A 16,906-nucleotide genomic window follows, 5' to 3' on the forward strand; every position below is an offset into this window, starting at 1 on the left:
GTGATATTTGGGGCCATAGCCTTGACAGGCATTGGAAAGAATTTAAAGCTTTTTTTACAGTTCAGTGTTACGACATTTCTGGCTTTCACAAGCTGGATAACAAATCAGGTTGGTTTTAAAATCCAAATGAAGCTAGAGCTGCATTATACTTGCACATCTGCAGCCAGACAAGATTTCTATGTCTACTTTTCTTTAATTGCAGGTATTTATGAGCCGCCATTTCTTGTATTATTGTGGTGAACCTACTCTGGATGTGAAGATTGCCTTTTGTCAGGTGTGTGTTCCTTACAGGTAAAACAAGGTACAGTATATACTTGTACTTCATTTTTGCAATACATGCTATAATAAGAGAAATTTATAAGTGAGTTTCAGCAGCTTACTGCAAATAACTAGTTATAAAAATGAGAATAGATACAAAATAATAGAGAAATCCATCACAAAAAATTACTTTTCTATTTGCCCTCAAGTTTATTTTGTAATTTGGTCTTAATGATTTTTTGATTTTGTTTTGATAAAGTATCAGTTAATATTCTGAGGGTTTTTTAGTGAAAAATAATGTCACGGTTTTCAAACAGAAAAACTGCAAATTAAAACTATTTTATCTTAGTCTGTTCTTCAGAGACAGAGCTTTTTACACTCTGGCCTGTGACTATAATTTTCTGTTTTCCTGTACTGGAAGTGAAGGTAGTATAATTAAAACTGTGGTGTTTGTCTTGTTTCCCATTGAACACCATGAACTGTTGAGGTCCTGGAGCTGCAGGTCCTGGAGCTGGTCCATGAGACTTCACTAAAGCCAATTCTGCATTTCTACATCACCCTTGAAATTGTTTGGTCACAATGTATGGAAGCCCAGAAAGCTGAAGCTAAATCTTTGATACAAAGAAAAAGCTTATTGATGTATCCAGTTTTTGGTTCTCTTGGTTAATTCAGTTAACATATTTAGTTGCAGATCTGTGTGCATAATTTTCACTTGTGAATGAAAGATGACTTTTTTGCTCACTTCTGAACAGTGTTTTGTTCTTGAATTGTGTCTCTTCATAGTTTTAAGGTTTTTTTAGGGGATGGGACATCAGTAATCCAATTAACTGGAGAGATATTAGGGACATTCTTCACTTTTTGGGGCTGAAAACAATGCAGCATTCTTAGAAATGAATTTATGATAAACACTATTTTTTTTCTTTTATAACACATATGGAGTCCAAGTGGAAGCACAATTGTGAAAAAAAGGTCTGTTACTTGTGTGTAAGCATTTGACATGAGACAGTGACAGGTGTTGTAAACTTTGCTTTATGTTTTTTAACTGCGGGACACTAAATAGTAATTCTGCTGAGAAGGTTGAGTCTGGACTTAGGAATCATCAGCTCTAGGATGGGTCTTGGGTATTCAGTTTGATAAACTGCTTAACTGACTTCTTTTTTATCACCCATTCTTCATGTGCATGTGTTTAACTGGCTGAATTCTTCCACTGACAACTTTGTCAAACGTAGTATTTTTGTCTTGTTTTGACAGTTCGCTTCCAAAAAAAAAAAAAATTGCAAAAATTGCAAAAGAGGGGTTTTTTTCTTCAGATTGTATGAGAAAAGTGTTATTGATCAAAAAATACTTTCACTGTATATAGAGAATAGAAGGTTTTTGCATAGCTCTCCTTTCTTTTTTTTGTTTAGACCATTCTGGATGCATTTTTATCACTGAATGAGATTAATTCTTATTCAATGGCTGCAGCAGGTACCCAGAATGGCATCATCCACTCAGTACATACAAAGAGATACTATCCTGACATTGTAGGGAACAGAATCCCATCCTTCAAGCACTTATCACACAGATACCTTTTCAAGGTCTTCAGGCCTTCAGATTGATTCTCTTGAGGATAAAAACTGGTTTAAGCTTCATGTTAATTTATTCTCTCCATAAAGATAGGCCCTGATCCAAATAACAGCTAGAACTACGTGCAAGAACACTCTCTAAATTAAGTGTCTGGTTGCATTAAGACCTGTCTTGGATGCTGTTCATTTGTATAGAATGGCATGGGGATTATATCTCTGTCCTTGGTTCAAGCATCCAGATCTTTATTTAGAGACTACAAATAGTGTCCAGGTGGTAATATTGTTTATTCCATTCTTATTCCTGCTTCCATTTGAAATTTATGCCTCACTGCAGACTTTCTCCAAAGTGTTCGTGCTGAAGTGCCTTTCTTAAAGCTCCAAAACTGAAGAGAATCCTGATTATTTTAGTACTGGGGATATAATTTTTCTTATAATATATATTTGTGTCCTGAAAGGCATAGCTTCATGTGCTCTGAAGGAAAGTGACATACACATAATTAAAGGCTCTTCTCTTTGACATAGAGCTTATGTCACTGAGCATCCTAGTTTTGTACAATGAAATGCTAATTCAGCAGGAATAGAATTTTAAGGATTTCCAACTTAAGGAAAAAACAGAATGGCCCTTCCTGAGAAGCACACAGGGGCATAAGCAGGGTATGTATATACCTCCCCAGCCCTTTACCCTGTTTGCAGTGTAAAAACAACCAAGTCTGGAATTACTGGACATGGGTGGCCAATTCACATTCTGAAACATGAATTTTTTTAAGGCTGAGGAAAAGCACATCTGCTTTTCTATCATCATAGAAAAGTAGGACAAGAAGGCCTGTGGAATTTCATTAGACTTCTGTAAGGCTGGTATCACCCACAAACTTTTATCTGTAGGACCCTACACATATTTATTGTAGCACAAGGTAATGCAGAGTAGTGTATCATGAGTAGAATATGACATTCCATTTTAATACTAATATATTAACAATATCTATCAATTCCAAAAGAATACTGACTTCTTCATCCATATTTTTTCTCCATTTAGTCTTTCGGTATCTTTTTTTAAATCAGTATCAGACATGTATAGTCTGTCAGAATTTACATGTTCCCTAAACTGTAGGTATATGGGATACCTTTATTTAGAATCCAATTCTATATATCGTGTGTCCTATGATTGTGCCTTTTATCCAATGGGAGATTAATTGGTATTCAAAAGTTAGCAACAATTGATATATTAGATTTCTATGAATAAAATGATACTTCATAGGTCAAGAGCTGTCTATTTCTAGCTGAAGGTGTGATTATTTAGCTCTATACTGTCTTTATTTGTAAAAGGGAGAAGCCTTTCATTAGCTATTATCGTCACATCAAATACTGTAATTATAGTTCTATTGAGAAATCTACTTTCTCTCCTGTATCTTTGGCTACATTTTGCATTTGAACCACTGATTTGGTTCCTCTCCATAAAGAAACCTCAGTCTCAAGGAACCTTTTCTTTAAGGGTTTCTTGATCAGTCCTTCCAACCTTCTTTGGTGTGATGACCAGGGCTGGATGTCACCTGTGTGTGAGCATTGAGCTCTTCAGACATCAGGAGGATGAGGAGCCTTTTGAAGTAGTGTTTTCTTGTGATACAAATTGCTCATCTGTTAGAAGTCTGGCCCGGAATGAAGGACACACCTCTGGGACACACTGACTTCTGAGCAATACATGGTACCACAGTTATAAATGAGCGGTGAAAATTTGGTGCCTGTAAGAAGGAAGGAATTTAAAGTACTTAGAGCTCAGTGAACATGTGGAGGACAAGAGAAGAATAAATAAATAGTGCTTTGCTTCATGTTTTGAGTAAATACAATTGAAAAGGAGAAGGCAGGCTTGCTGCTTTGTGTGTAATCAGAACTAGGTAAGAGTAGGTAAGCTGATGGGGTTTTGGTATCTGAGTTAGAAGAGCCTGAACAAGGACAGAGTGTTTAAACACATAAACAAAAAAACACAGCTATGAGAAAAAAAAACAACCTAACAAAAAAAAAAAAAAAAAAAACAAACAATCACAACTTAGAAATATTACACAACATTTAATAAAATGCTTTAATATGATGTGTTGAAATAGAGTGAATGAAGCAAATGTAAAAAAAAAGATCAATCACTGATGAATCAAGGCTGAATTTTTTGCAGGGGTCTGTTGTCTACTTGAAAGGCTAAATGCAGAAAGCCCCCTTTCTGGGGGCAAGGCACCTGGAGGGAGATTAAAAGAAGGCTGGAAATCAGCTTTTAAATCCCACTCAAAGCACAGGAAGAATGGGTGACTAATACAAGGCTCACAGGAGGAGAATGAGGTGGAAGAATGGAGAAATGTGGTGTGATGTGGCTGGTAAGACCAAAATCAGTAATATTACATTCTACCACACACACACAAGATGAAACCCTGTTTATGAGACTGGACCACTGTTTATGGACTTTTGAGTTCAGGGAGAGCCAGAATAAGTGAGAAGTCTGGCTTTATGGAGAAAAAAAATCGATAAAATTTCTGCCGTAAATGTGTCATGTATAGAATACACAAATTAATCTAGTAGATCTTTCTATGCAAAGATACTCTATTTCTCAAGTGATAGCTTCTGTGGCCATTCAGATTTGCACAGCAAAACCTGTGACCATTAAATTCTAAGTAGAGGGCTCAGCAAATTCATGTTCATGCCAGAATTCTGGCACTTGAAACTTCTGTGAGAATTAGAGCTGTGGAAGTGGGAGTTTAGCCATTACATTCATAATGCTGTTGGCTTAGCAGATGCACCCAGGTGAGCAAGGCTTGGCTCTAATGCACATTTTCAGAGCTGGTCAGAAGACTGAAGGTTTTACCATACTCAGGAATTTCAGTCTATACAACATTTGACTTTTAAGGTTAAATTGTAGTTTTAAGATATTATCCTTTTGCATCCTGGGGGACCACAAGGCATCCACCTTTGAAATGTGCTGTGGTCCATCCCAGTCTCTTTGTCTGAGGCAGGATGAAGATGTGGGCGAGCCATTGTGATGTCTGGCTCAGAGCATCCTCTCTTCTCCATCCTGCTCATCTCTGGGCTCTGTGCCAGCTGCAAATCGGGAGTCAGCCTTTCATTCTTCCATCTGATTCTTTCACTCACCTGCATTTACACACACGTGGAGGGCTTTGATGGATTTCAGCAGCCTTGCATCGTGGCACCCTCGAAGGGTTGCTCCTGCCAGGATTTCTGTGGGCAGACAGGGAAGGTAAAGTTTCCCCTCTGCTGATGCTGCCAGCAGAATCTGTGGCAGCACTCACTGTCTTGGAGATGCAAAGGAGAGCAATTTGCCTTAAATTGCTGCTAGCATGGTTTGTACTTATAAAAGCTGAAATGTATGAGATGCTGAGCTGCAAGAAATTGCCATATTTTAGGCTCGTCAATAATAGAAGGAATGGTGTTCAGAAACAAAGTTCTGTCAGTAAAATATAATAAGTATAGTTATTCTGTAGGATAGAAATGGAGAAATAAAATGGGATATCAGGAAGCAATTCACCTTATAGTATAGAAAATAATATAATTTTATTTCTGTTGGGCTTTTTAACTCTTGTTCCCTGTACTCGGAAAGAAAGGAAAAGAATACAGTTTGTAGCTCTATGTGAGGCAGTAAGTTATTTGACTTCTACTGAATTTTTTAATACTTGTCCTTTAAAAGCAAAATGTATGCTCTCTAAACTGTAATGGTGAGAATTTCTTTTTCCTTCATCTCAAATGCTTGAGTCTTGACAGTTTATTTTCTTTTCTCTTTCTCACTTGTCAGGTTACTAAGCAAACATCATTGCGAATGTGGCTATGTGCTCAAGTGAGCTAACAAGGAGAGTTAGGTTTTCAGGGCTGAGAAACTTTCACTTCTCTTACTCTTAAGTTTTCAGTATGGAGGAAAGAGAATGGCATTGGTGAATGTGTGTGTGCATTAGAATTTTTCAATTAGGTACTGAAAGGTGAAAATAATGGTTCATGCATTTTTGTATGTATGAAATGAAAGCCAAGTTCCTATCAGCGTTGAAGTAGTGTAATTTCATTTGTCCAAATGTTTATGGAAACTAAGAACAAATGGCATTTCCATGCATACTTTGGCTCTGAGGAATAATCTTTCATCTTACACAGAGGTCTGAGAAACTTAGATGTTTCACACCTGCAATGTTTACTGTTAATCTGGGGCCTCAGTATTGTAGCTTGCCCAAGTTCATTTGAAGTTCACCTGAAAATTTATTAACTCACTGGAATTCACTTTACTATATGAGACCTACACATTTTTACTGTGATATCCTGATTGCAATGTGTATCTATAAACTTCCTTCCCCCGTGTATTCCTTAATGAAGTGCTAATCCTTACGATGTTGTTCTCAGTCACATTTGAAAGGAGTTTATGGTTAGGTACATCTACAGAATGGTGTATACTGGAAACTCCTAGCCCTGGGTTCTTTTCTGGTGCCACACAGAAGCTTTAACTTAAGCTGCCTGTACAGGACTTGTAAGCATTGTGCAGTAAAACCTGAATCTGAAATAGTTTAGTGGCATACAAGGGGGCATCTGGGGGAATATTAATATCTGTAACAAGACCAAGGCTCCTGGAAAGGGTTTGAATGAGCACTGAGGATGTAACAGGAGAAGAGCAAAATGTAGTGTGTAGGCTTCTTTAAGATGAGCTATGAGAATTTGAAGATTTGGAGAAGAACCTTTTCATCAAGGTTTGAAACTAAAACTAACATTGACATGCTCTATAAAGAGTGTGAATTTCCTTGCTAAAAGGAAAAGATTTTTTACCTTAATATTGGAGTGAAACAAAACTGCTATTTCCTTGTCCTCCTTAGGAAGTGACTGTTGAATCAACCAGAGATGATTCTTGATTATGTGTCAGCTTGGCTTGGGGATCTGATCAAATGTGATTAATCTAATAATGCTGTTAATTCATTGACTTAGGGATTTAATATAAGTCAGCATCATGACAGGGATAGTTATATCATTCATCTCCTGTTATGAAAGTAAGCAGTGCTTCGGGCTTTAGTAACCTTAGTATGCCTTTGTTTTGCTTATTTAGGCTTTGATAAAAATTAGAAAATATAGAGTAGGGCATTTTTTGTAGTTTTTTAGCAGTGTGGGTTTAAAGTGAGGAGGCAACTTAGTAGATTACCTGGACCTTGGCCTGTCCACAAAGCTGAAGGTTTTTTGTCACTCAGAGGAAGCATTCTGCTTGAAGTAAAATTCAAACTAAATCAGCCTGCCTTGAATTTTGGAAGTAATGCTTCATGTTTGTTTCATATCAAAGATGTTATGGGGCACAGATTTTAAGGAAAAAGATACTGTTCTAAAAAGAAAAAAATATTCAGTGAAAAATAAAAGAGTCTTTAGTTTTCCCTTTCACACACATTTAGGAGCAGATTGTCATAGGAATGGTCTGTGCTGTGTGGAGCAGAGCTGCTCATCAGGACATTTGAGTTTTCTTATCAGTTGTAGTCTTCTGGGTCCCCAACTTTAATTGCTGTGACTGAAGCAATTGGATATAATAATTATCCATATAACTGAGGTACTACAGAGTGGTTCCTCTGAGCTGTTTTAATTGATTTTTAAGACATTTCTGGGTTTAAAAGAACCAGCTGCTGGAACCACAGATGTTCAGAAATCCCACTGTATGCAGCATGAGTTTCCTGAGGCTAGCAGTTCACACGGTCAGGCTAACTTAAAAGCAAGTAATTTTTTATTCTATATATCTCACTATAGAGTGATCAAATATGTGCTCCCTTGGAGCTCCACACCACACAATGAGCTGTCAGGTGTCTTGGGAGCAAGGACACAAACAAGTTGTGTCAGGCCTGGCTCATCCAAGCCTCAACACAGTCATCCATTTGTTTAAAAAATTCACTCTATCTGTACTTCCAGAGGAGCTGGCTGTGAGTCAGGATCACTCAGGAATGCAATTTTTATGCTGACACTTTATACATAAACATTGGTTTCAGAGTAATGGGTGTTAATGTTGGATATTTCCTGTGTTGTTCTGATAGTGACATCAGGAAAAAAACACGCTCCAAACGTGTTTGTCTAGCCAGAGGGAGCTGTGAAATTCCTGTCAATCAGAAGCACGTTATTAAAAAAACCCAAAAAACCTCTCAATTCCAGGTCTGGTATCAACACCTGAGCAGAACAGCCAAATTTATGCATCTCTCTTCACTGAATGGAAGATGTTTTAAGACTAAGGCTACACTGTGTGAATCAGGTGCAGCCTGTTTGTCTTCCAATGAGAAAAATGCAAAGCTCTTTTGGAATCATTTCAGTCTCTGGAAGCTTCAATTTAGCACTGTGTCAGTGTCTATAATAGGGCAAGGCCTCCCCTGCTCTCCCCTTCACAGTGTTTGATGAACAAGTTAATGCAAAGTTTCCACTTGGCCTCCTGAGATGAGACTTTGTGTTTGAAGGAAGAGCTGCATTTATTAAAATGTTTCAAAGGCTGTAAATGAGGTGTTTAGGGTGATGCTGTCCAGTGCCAAATAGCCTTCCAGTCAGAAAATGGACAGAAAAATAACGATAAGTTTTCCAAGGCAAACCTTAAAATCCAAATTCTTTGCAAAGTCAGTAACCTGTTTTAAATGGCCAGTGTTTTGGAACACTGGAATGATGTCTTTTTTTAATTGAAAGAGTAATGTAGTCAAAATCAACTTTACTTTTTCCCAGCTCCATCAAATTTCAACTTAGTAGTCCATAAACACGTTGTAAACACATGGTAATACATTATCAGATTTTTTGGAGGAAAGAAATTTATAAGAGAACAAATAAGAAAATTTATAAGTTGTGTTTGGGAGCACTGAAAAGAAAAAAAAAAAAGGCATAGACAGAGGCATAGCTGATTTTGTTCATCCTTTGTAGAATGCATTTGGGCATGTCTTGACTTCCAGAACTGAACTGTCAACTCTTTTAGGGCAGATCCGTTATAATATGTTGAGCTTTTGTGTCCTGTGCTCAGCATCATGTACTATAGAATCTTAAATTACAAGCACTTAATTCTGATTTTTATCTCAAATTACTATAAATTTTCTCCATAGCCCATAGGGAACTGAGCTCAGCAGTAGTCATAAAGTGGTTATAATGTAACATGCTGCATAGTAATTTTACAAATTTGAGGGAGGGTTTTTTAAGTCTAGTAAAAATTATTGGGTTTTAATTTCATAGTTTTGGGGAGGAGCACTACTGTGCAGTGCTAGCTACAGTTCTTATTTTTGTGTCATGAATATTGGTCTTTGTTGCATTTGTTAGGTCATGAGAGCAACTCTCCCTCCTGCCCTTAGGAACCCAGAACTCTGGAAGACCTCCAGAGCTTCTGAATGAATCTCCATGATACTGAGCCACGTTGGATCACAGTTTCTCATTAACTGCTCTGTTTCTTTTGCAAGCCCTGTTGAAAGGTTCTCAAGGTCTTCATCTCCTTCATCACCTTCATCACAGCTCAGGGAAAGTTTTAGCACTCGTGGGAATACATTTGCTTGCTCTGTCTGATCCATAATGAAGAGCCTGATTCCTGTGCCTCTTGTCCCACTTCTTCACTGATGAAAGTCACCTTATTTTAAATTAATTGCGAAACAAACGAGGGAAGAATCAGCACGAGCACATCATCCAGTAGTCATGGAGCAGGAGTGATGGCAGGCAGAGACCAGTAGCTGGCAGTAACTGTGCCACAAGCATCAGCTGGAGAATTCACTGGTTTTCTTTAATCAGTGCCTTTTTATGGCAACTTCCAGCATGAAAGTAGTTTTGATACAGTCTTTATGAAAATGAGCCAAAAATGATGAGAATTTATATTGAAAAATTAGGCTGACTGTACTTTATCAGTATTCTGATGTTTTACCAGCCTTGGTTTCTCTCTTTTTACCAATCCCTCTCCCTTTCCCTTCTTCTATACAACAGGGATTCGGGAAACAAGTGGATGTGTCATACATTGCCAAACATTACAACATGAGCAAAAGCAAAGTTGACAACCAGTTCTACAGCGTGGAAGTTGGTGACTCGACCTTCACAGTCCTCAAACGCTACCAGAACTTGAAACCTATTGGCTCTGGGGCTCAGGGAATAGTTTGGTGAGTATCAGCAGTTTCTCTGACGACGCTTTGAAACGGAATTGGCATTTTGCATCTCTTCACAGTTTGCCAGCCACAGCCATTGTTTAAAATTGCAAAAATAGCAGTCAGGCAACAGACATCCTGAGGCAGAAGGAGCCCAGTGGTTTGCTAGTAAATGCCCCAGCTGGTGAGAGTGATAGCACTGGGTTTGTTCCTCCACACAGCAAAATGGAACTAGCAAGAAAGCGGGAGAGAGATCTTATCTTAATTGACAACTGTGGCACTATTTCCAGAGGCAGTGCAAATAATATCCCAAGTAAAGCCTGTAATTTTAGTCTTTGTACAGTAAAAGTCACTGAGAGCAATATAGAAGCTTGTCATATCCCATAGCATTCTCAAATATTCAGGGTGGAAGCCTTTCTAATCGAGGTAACTGCTAATGTTCCCTTTATTTCTTAAAAGTGATGTTTTAGTGATGTAAATAATGTGAACAAAAGAAAAATCCAGTAGCTCTCCTAAACAATGCAGTTTGAATTTAGCATGCTCAAAAGTTGTGGAATCCTGGGTGGCTTCTGTCTCTGTGTTTTTAGACACAGCTTTTAAATTTCTGTGGATTGTATTTTAAGCATCTCTGTGCAGGCATTTGTTATCTGTTTAATTATGAGGCATTTAGGTAACTAAAACAATCTTTTTTATCCATAACTTGGTCAGAGGTGAAGTCTTAATTCCATCTGTCATCTCTGTCACTGTTTTTTTGGTTTTTTTTTTTTTTTTTTGTTTGGTTGGGGTTTTTTTCAGAATTTGATATGTGTTACTTTACAGGTGGAGGCAATGGTAAAGCAAAAGGTTCCTTTAACCTAGTAGCAAATGGTTTTTCCATGCATTGCTGGCATTGGCACCATAATTGACAGTGTAACAACACTGACGGCACATCCTTAGGTCCCAGTCCATCACTTACAATGTTTAGTACACTTTGAGACATTGCAAGTCCAAAGATTGACCTAAATGGCCAAGTACCATATTCCTTATCTTAAACACAAAAGAACTCAAGGTTGCTTTTAAAACAGCTTTGGGAAAGAGGCATATTTTGGGTTCAGTGCTACTGAAATCAGTTTTGCACTATTTGTTCAATTCCATATAAAGCAAAGATAGTTTTTCTTCCTCCTTACTATCCTCTATTTGTTTCAGAGGAAAATCAGTTTTCATTGAACTTCTCTGCAACTGAATTGCTGTAATGATCAATTGTGAGCAGCAAAAAAATACAGAAATTAAGCTAAATAAAATCAAAAGCATGCAGTGAATTTTAATTTCATACTAAGAGTTGACAGCAAAAATTAAGAATTTCTTAGGAAAGAAAATCAAATCGGAAAACAAGCAAGTTCAAGCCAAAGTTAACACAAATCCCCTGAAATGGTGAGTAGCATGGAGAGGCTATAAAAGGCCTTTTTTGATGATACAGATATAGAAGTATTAGATAATAGATGGGGAAGATAATGGGCAATTTTTTCTTAGTTTGTGTTACGTAGTAAGCTGCCCGTCATAAGCCATAATTTACCAGAAATACAACAAACCATCCATCAGCAAAGCATGAAAAATCAGTGGTGAATGATTAATTAATGAAAAAACAATTGGGAGATAAATATTTGTAGTTTAGCTAAGACAAAACAATACATGATGAGAAGCATCTTCAGTTGTGTTTCTCCTTACCTAATATTAATAATAAGCTTACGCAGAAAACTTTATTAGAATAAGTTTCTACTTCTATTTAGAAGTATTCTGATGGAAATAGAGTTACATCTAGAAAAAGCTGATTAACTTAAAAAAATACTGAAAACCTGCGTATTTATGCAGCACAGCTTGCTCTTGTGGGGGAAGTAATTTGCCCTGCTTGTCTTGTTTCTTTGCAAGGAATAGCCATGAGGAGTGCCTCTGAAAATAGTGGGGAAAACCTAGGTCATCGTTTCTTTCAGACTCAGTGGCTCTGTTTATACTCATGTTTATACATATGGCTTGTTCAAGTATTGTCACAGAGCTGGGATGCAATTCTGTCCCTTGCTGCTAGAATTAGGAGAAATGTAGAAGGCACATGGGTGATTTCTGATTGTTCCCTCTGCCAAGGGCAGGCACAGGTAGGATGGCACGGAGGGGTTTAGGCTCAGTCTTGTCAGAGCATGCACAGTTTCTGGATTTTATTTCAGGATAACTGTAGGTAAGGACACTCCCTGTTACTGAGTGGAACAACTGACTGCCCAGCCACTGGAGACAGCTTTGGTGCATAGTAACACTTGGTTTTATGGAGTGTTGGAGCATAGCTACTGAATGTTAACATCTTCTAGGAGGAGAGACCTGATGTTTTTCAGGCTCTGGAAGGTGTTGCAGTGTTCCTAGGCAAAGCCGCAGAATACTGAAATCTTCCTCATACAGTCTGATGAAAAGGTTTCAAGATAAGCAGGAGAATGTGAGTGAAAAACAATTTATGTCATAGAATAGAAGCAGCCACAGGAAGCAAGGAATGTGATTATGAAAGAAGTAGGGACTTGATGCCACGGGCTTGTGCTGAAAATTGCATCAAAGAAAAAATTACTTTCTTGATATGGAAGTAATAAAGATATTAAATCTTCAGGAGATGATAATTTAGTGAATTACATGAAAAAGAAAAAAACGTATGGTGTGATTCTTATAATTGTGCCCACGTGAAATAATTACAAACTCAGTAAGGAAGTGGTATTTCTACAGACATAGAACATACAGGATATTTGGAAATTAATCTTTTGGCTCTTTCAATGGGTTTTGTGTTAACGATGTTCACAAAATTATTTTAGCAGCCGAAGGAAGGAAAGAAAACAAACTGCCTGGAATCTCTTGAGCAGAGAAGCTCCTCTTCACCCTGCAGACACTGCTCTTTAATAAAGTGTAGGCTGTCTGTACATCACACTGACATCTGTGAGGAAGCCTATAAAGGGTGTGTTTGCACATCATTATCATGTTGTTATTACAGGCATGGTGACGATGGGGCATCGCTGAAACACAGCTTGGAGTTTATTAGACCAAGCTGCAGTTGTAAAAACTGCACCAGCTTGTAACCACACTAGTTAATCTTTGAGTCTGTCCTAGAAACAGAAAACTGTTTTCTGAGTTTAATTGGATATCTGCCACTTAAACTGCTGAGAGAAGTAGCTGATACCCCTCTGCAGCGCTAGGAGGGAGTTGACACCTACCTTATTTTTCAAGGGGCTGAGAAAGAGAGGTCACTTTCATCTTGGGTTTGTGCATGGTGGATGATGGTGGATGGAGAGGAATTCTCATGTTCCACAAAATCAACAGAAATGTGCTGATGTTGGAGTGGGGGTTTCTTTATGTTTTAGATGAATGCTTCTTGCCTGGAAGCAAGGTAATTGATCTCTAGGTTTTCTGCTGCGGTTTGCAAACTATCATTTTAATGTTGCCTATGATGTTTTTGATACTGTCTGTGATGTCTAGAAAAATGGTGTTGTACAGAAATATTTCAAAAGCAATTTGAAGGGCCTCTGACAGTTTTTGAATTTATGATAGAAGCAAGGGTGAAGTCCAGCTTTCCAAGGGAGATAGGGAAGACATCACTTACAGGCTTGAGGACACAAGTAATTAAAATCTTACCAGTATCTTATGAAGACATTTGGCCTGGTTTATGCCCACATGGTGGCTATATCTCTCTGTATCATCAGGAGAAAAGTGATAGCTTTGGAAACAAAGTTGTCTGGGTGAACATCAAATAAATGGGTCTGATGATGCCTTTCAGCTGAAATCCTTTATCTTGGTCTTTTCTTAAAAGTGAGCACAAGCTTTCATGCAGCATGATGTTGAGTTGTGGTCTAATGATGTGTCAGCTGGATTAGGGGGCTTGGCTGGGAAGGGCTTTATTCTGTCTCGTTGATGCAGGAAATTTCTGTGTGAATAATGTCTGAGAGGAGGATATTGGAGAAGGAATTATGCTTTTATGAGAGCTTTGCAGGGAATGCATTATAAATTTAGAAAGACACCTCATCTGCAGATATAGAGGAGGCTGTAAATATATTCCTGAAGTAGTAAATTGGGAAATGTGCAACAGATATCTTTCTTTGAATTAGTGGTTTGATAATACTTTTGACCCTGAACCTAAAGGATTCAGCAGAGTCTCTTAGTGTTCCCTGTAATAGGTAGAGCCAGTAGTACAATAAATAGCTTGCTATGTTGCCTAATATTACCATAGGTTCTCCTTTGCTGATTTTATTGTAATTTGGTGGTTGAATCTTATGGAGTGCAGAGTTCTTTCAGATCAGCCTGTGGTGATGGTGGTGCTTGTTGTAACTTATGCATCTGCTGATTGTTTCCCTAAAGTAATCACAGCACCACAGAATCATTTAGGTTGGAAAAGACCCTTAAGATCACTGAGTCCAACCGTTCCCTCAGCACTGTCCATCACTAATCCATGTCCCCAGGTGCCACATCTGCACATCTTTTCCAACACCTCCAGGGATGGTGACTCAACCACTTCTCAGAATGTTCAAAGGCTGGAGGTGACAGGTATTGTCCACTACAAGATGCAGAAACACTTAAGTTCTTTTGTACAACTGTCCTTCTGGTTTTGTGTAGCACCATTGACTCCTGGACTGGATATAAGGATCTCAAGGGATATTGCAGTGGGAATAATGATAAAAGCTATAGAAAGGAGTTGATGCCTCTGACCATAATCAATTCCAAGCTCATACTTTTGCTATAGTGCAGTGGGAAAAACACAGAGAATAGTGGTCATATCAGTGTCTTACAGCTGATACACAATTTTATTTGTATTCTTTAGCTGGACACTGGTGTATTCAAGTTCTTGAGACTTTAATATTTTTCTCCATCGTGGTCTGCTTTCCCAGTTAGTACTGTTTTGATTTCTTTGTGTCACTGAATTCAAGTACTGTATTCCCTGATAGAGATGAGCATTTGTGCATGTATAAACTGGCATAGTTCCATTGAAGTTCAGAGGTGTTCTCTTTGTGAGATTAATCACTAATTTTCCTCAGAAGAGGAGAACAAAGAATACATGTCATTCAGAGGCAAAATGGGGTGAACAATGTATTTGGATATGCCTAGAATTTCAGTGGCCCTGAAGGGAGTGGCAGCATTAATTTTGTCAGCCCCAGAACTGAGCACATGTTGTGGGTTTGGTTGCTTTCATTCCAGTTACATTTTGCAGGCTTTTTGTGCTTCACATTCTGTTGGCTGGCGCTGCAGACTGATCCTGTTCTGTTGTAGATTTTTCAAATTGTGTCCATTAGCTCAGCCAGTGTTCTCTTCATCATGCTGTCGTGTGCTTGTGCTTTGACATCCTGTTCCCAAGGAGGTTTTTGAAAACAACTTTTAGAGAGTTTTACAGGTGTGTTCTGTGAGAGGAATGTAGGAAATAGCTGTCACTTTGCACTGGGAGCTGTTGCTGTACTGATAGTGAAATAAGCATAACAGTACAAACAAATTCTGCCATATTTCCCAGTGCTAATATAATCTCATACAATGGCAACACATGATGATTTTTAATTTTTTTTTCCTTCTAGGAACTAGTAGTTTAAACTGTTTCCAGATTTTTTTTTCCCCATTTTGGGAATTTTTTGTTGAAATACCAGAAGGCAAACTCATAACAAGCTTCAAACCTCACTCATTCGTTTGTACGCTGCAGGATTTTTCCCCAGCTCCCAGTTTGCAGTTACACTGTGGTATTCTCTGAATTTTCTGGCATGTTGTTGCTTTGAAACACCAAAAACTGTGTCTATTTGGTTGCCCATCAATTTGGTACACATCTGAAGCAGCACATTCTGCTTTGTGGTTCTGATGCCTTGATTCTTGAGAGAGACAGCAAATTTCCCTGTTGTATTTGGAATCTGGATCACCAGCAGGTGAATTTTAAGGTGCTGAGAGATTCCCTTTTTTTGTTTGTTTTTGGGAGTTTTTTTGTTTGGTTGTTTTTTTTTTAAAAAAAACACAACAAAAAAAACCAAACCAACTTTTTTTTGACCCCCAAAATATAGAGTGGGGGTGCTTATTTAAGTTGGTCAGATTTGTGTTTCTTAATCTGATTTATTAGAATTTGCATATTAGCACATATCCAGAGACAGTTTGCTTGCATATGGAGTGAGAGGAAGAGGCCATGTCTTGGAGTGCTCTTGCAGCAAAGAACTGAGCTTGGATAAGGAAGGAAATGCTGTTAGGATCACAGAGAACTGTTGCCATGTGACAAACTATATGTTACATCTGAAAAATAGGACAGATGGATTGTGTTTGAGTCATTGTTTGCTTTAATTTTTGCAGCTTCTTCTATCTACTATGACTACCTATAAGTGAGAAAGAAGCAAACAAAATCAAAATGGACATATAAAAATATTTCTCAATATTTTTTTGTTGTTTTTGTTTTGTAATGTCCGTTTTCTATCAGAATGCAGAGATTTGTGGCAGGCAGGGAGTCACCATGTATTTAATGTTTATCTTCTTTGTTTCATTTCCCTTTGCTTGTACAGAGAAATCTAAAATTTAAAATCACAAAAGGTATGTAATAAAATGTGGCACTGTATTCTTTTCTGGCAAAGAAACCATGTCTTCTGTCTCTAAAATACGCTGCCTATATTTCTATGTCCTTTTTTCATTCCTTTCTCCTTAAAGAACCCTTATGGTTTCCATGGCTACAACAGTTAAGCAAGCAAAATCAATTCCATATTTATACTCTGCAAGTTTATGGGGGAAAAAAAGTAAGTAAGTTTGTGAAGGAACCATTTCTGTGCAATCTGTTTTTGTGAACCCTGGCAGCAGCGCTCCCTTTACCTGGTCACAAATTCAGTACTGTGAAGGCAGGGTCAGGCTCATTTGAGAGTGCTGGCAGCCAGGGTTTTCAGCTGGATTGGTACAAATCTTGGGCATAGAGCAGGTTTGTTCATAGCTGTGGCTGGATCTTTGGTCCCCTTGGAGCCATTAAAAAATGTGTCAGCTGTTTGTAAATTCTGTGTCTGCAGGGAAGGA

The 16,906-nt window shown here is 38.0% G+C and overlaps 1 protein-coding gene across 5 annotated transcripts in view; it reads left to right on the plus strand.

Moving 5' to 3' along the window:
• Nucleotides 1–202: 202 nt before the first annotated feature.
• Nucleotides 203–16,906, plus strand: part of MAPK10 (mitogen-activated protein kinase 10) — a 73,118-nt gene continuing 56,414 nt past the window's right edge. For 2 of the 5 annotated variants that reach the window (XM_062493863.1, XM_062493865.1), the window contains exon 1: nt 9,792–9,913. In XM_062493863.1, coding sequence (XP_062349847.1) covers nt 9,792–9,913 — 122 coding nt within the window. Of the gene's footprint in view, nt 279–9,687; nt 9,914–16,906 lie in introns of those variants that run through there. The other 3 variants (XM_062493860.1, XM_062493861.1, XM_062493862.1) reach the window with 3 other exon arrangements.

The sequence above is a fragment of the Cinclus cinclus genome, chromosome 5, assembly GCF_963662255.1.
Source record: "Cinclus cinclus chromosome 5, bCinCin1.1, whole genome shotgun sequence".
NCBI lineage: Eukaryota > Metazoa > Chordata > Aves > Passeriformes > Cinclidae > Cinclus > Cinclus cinclus.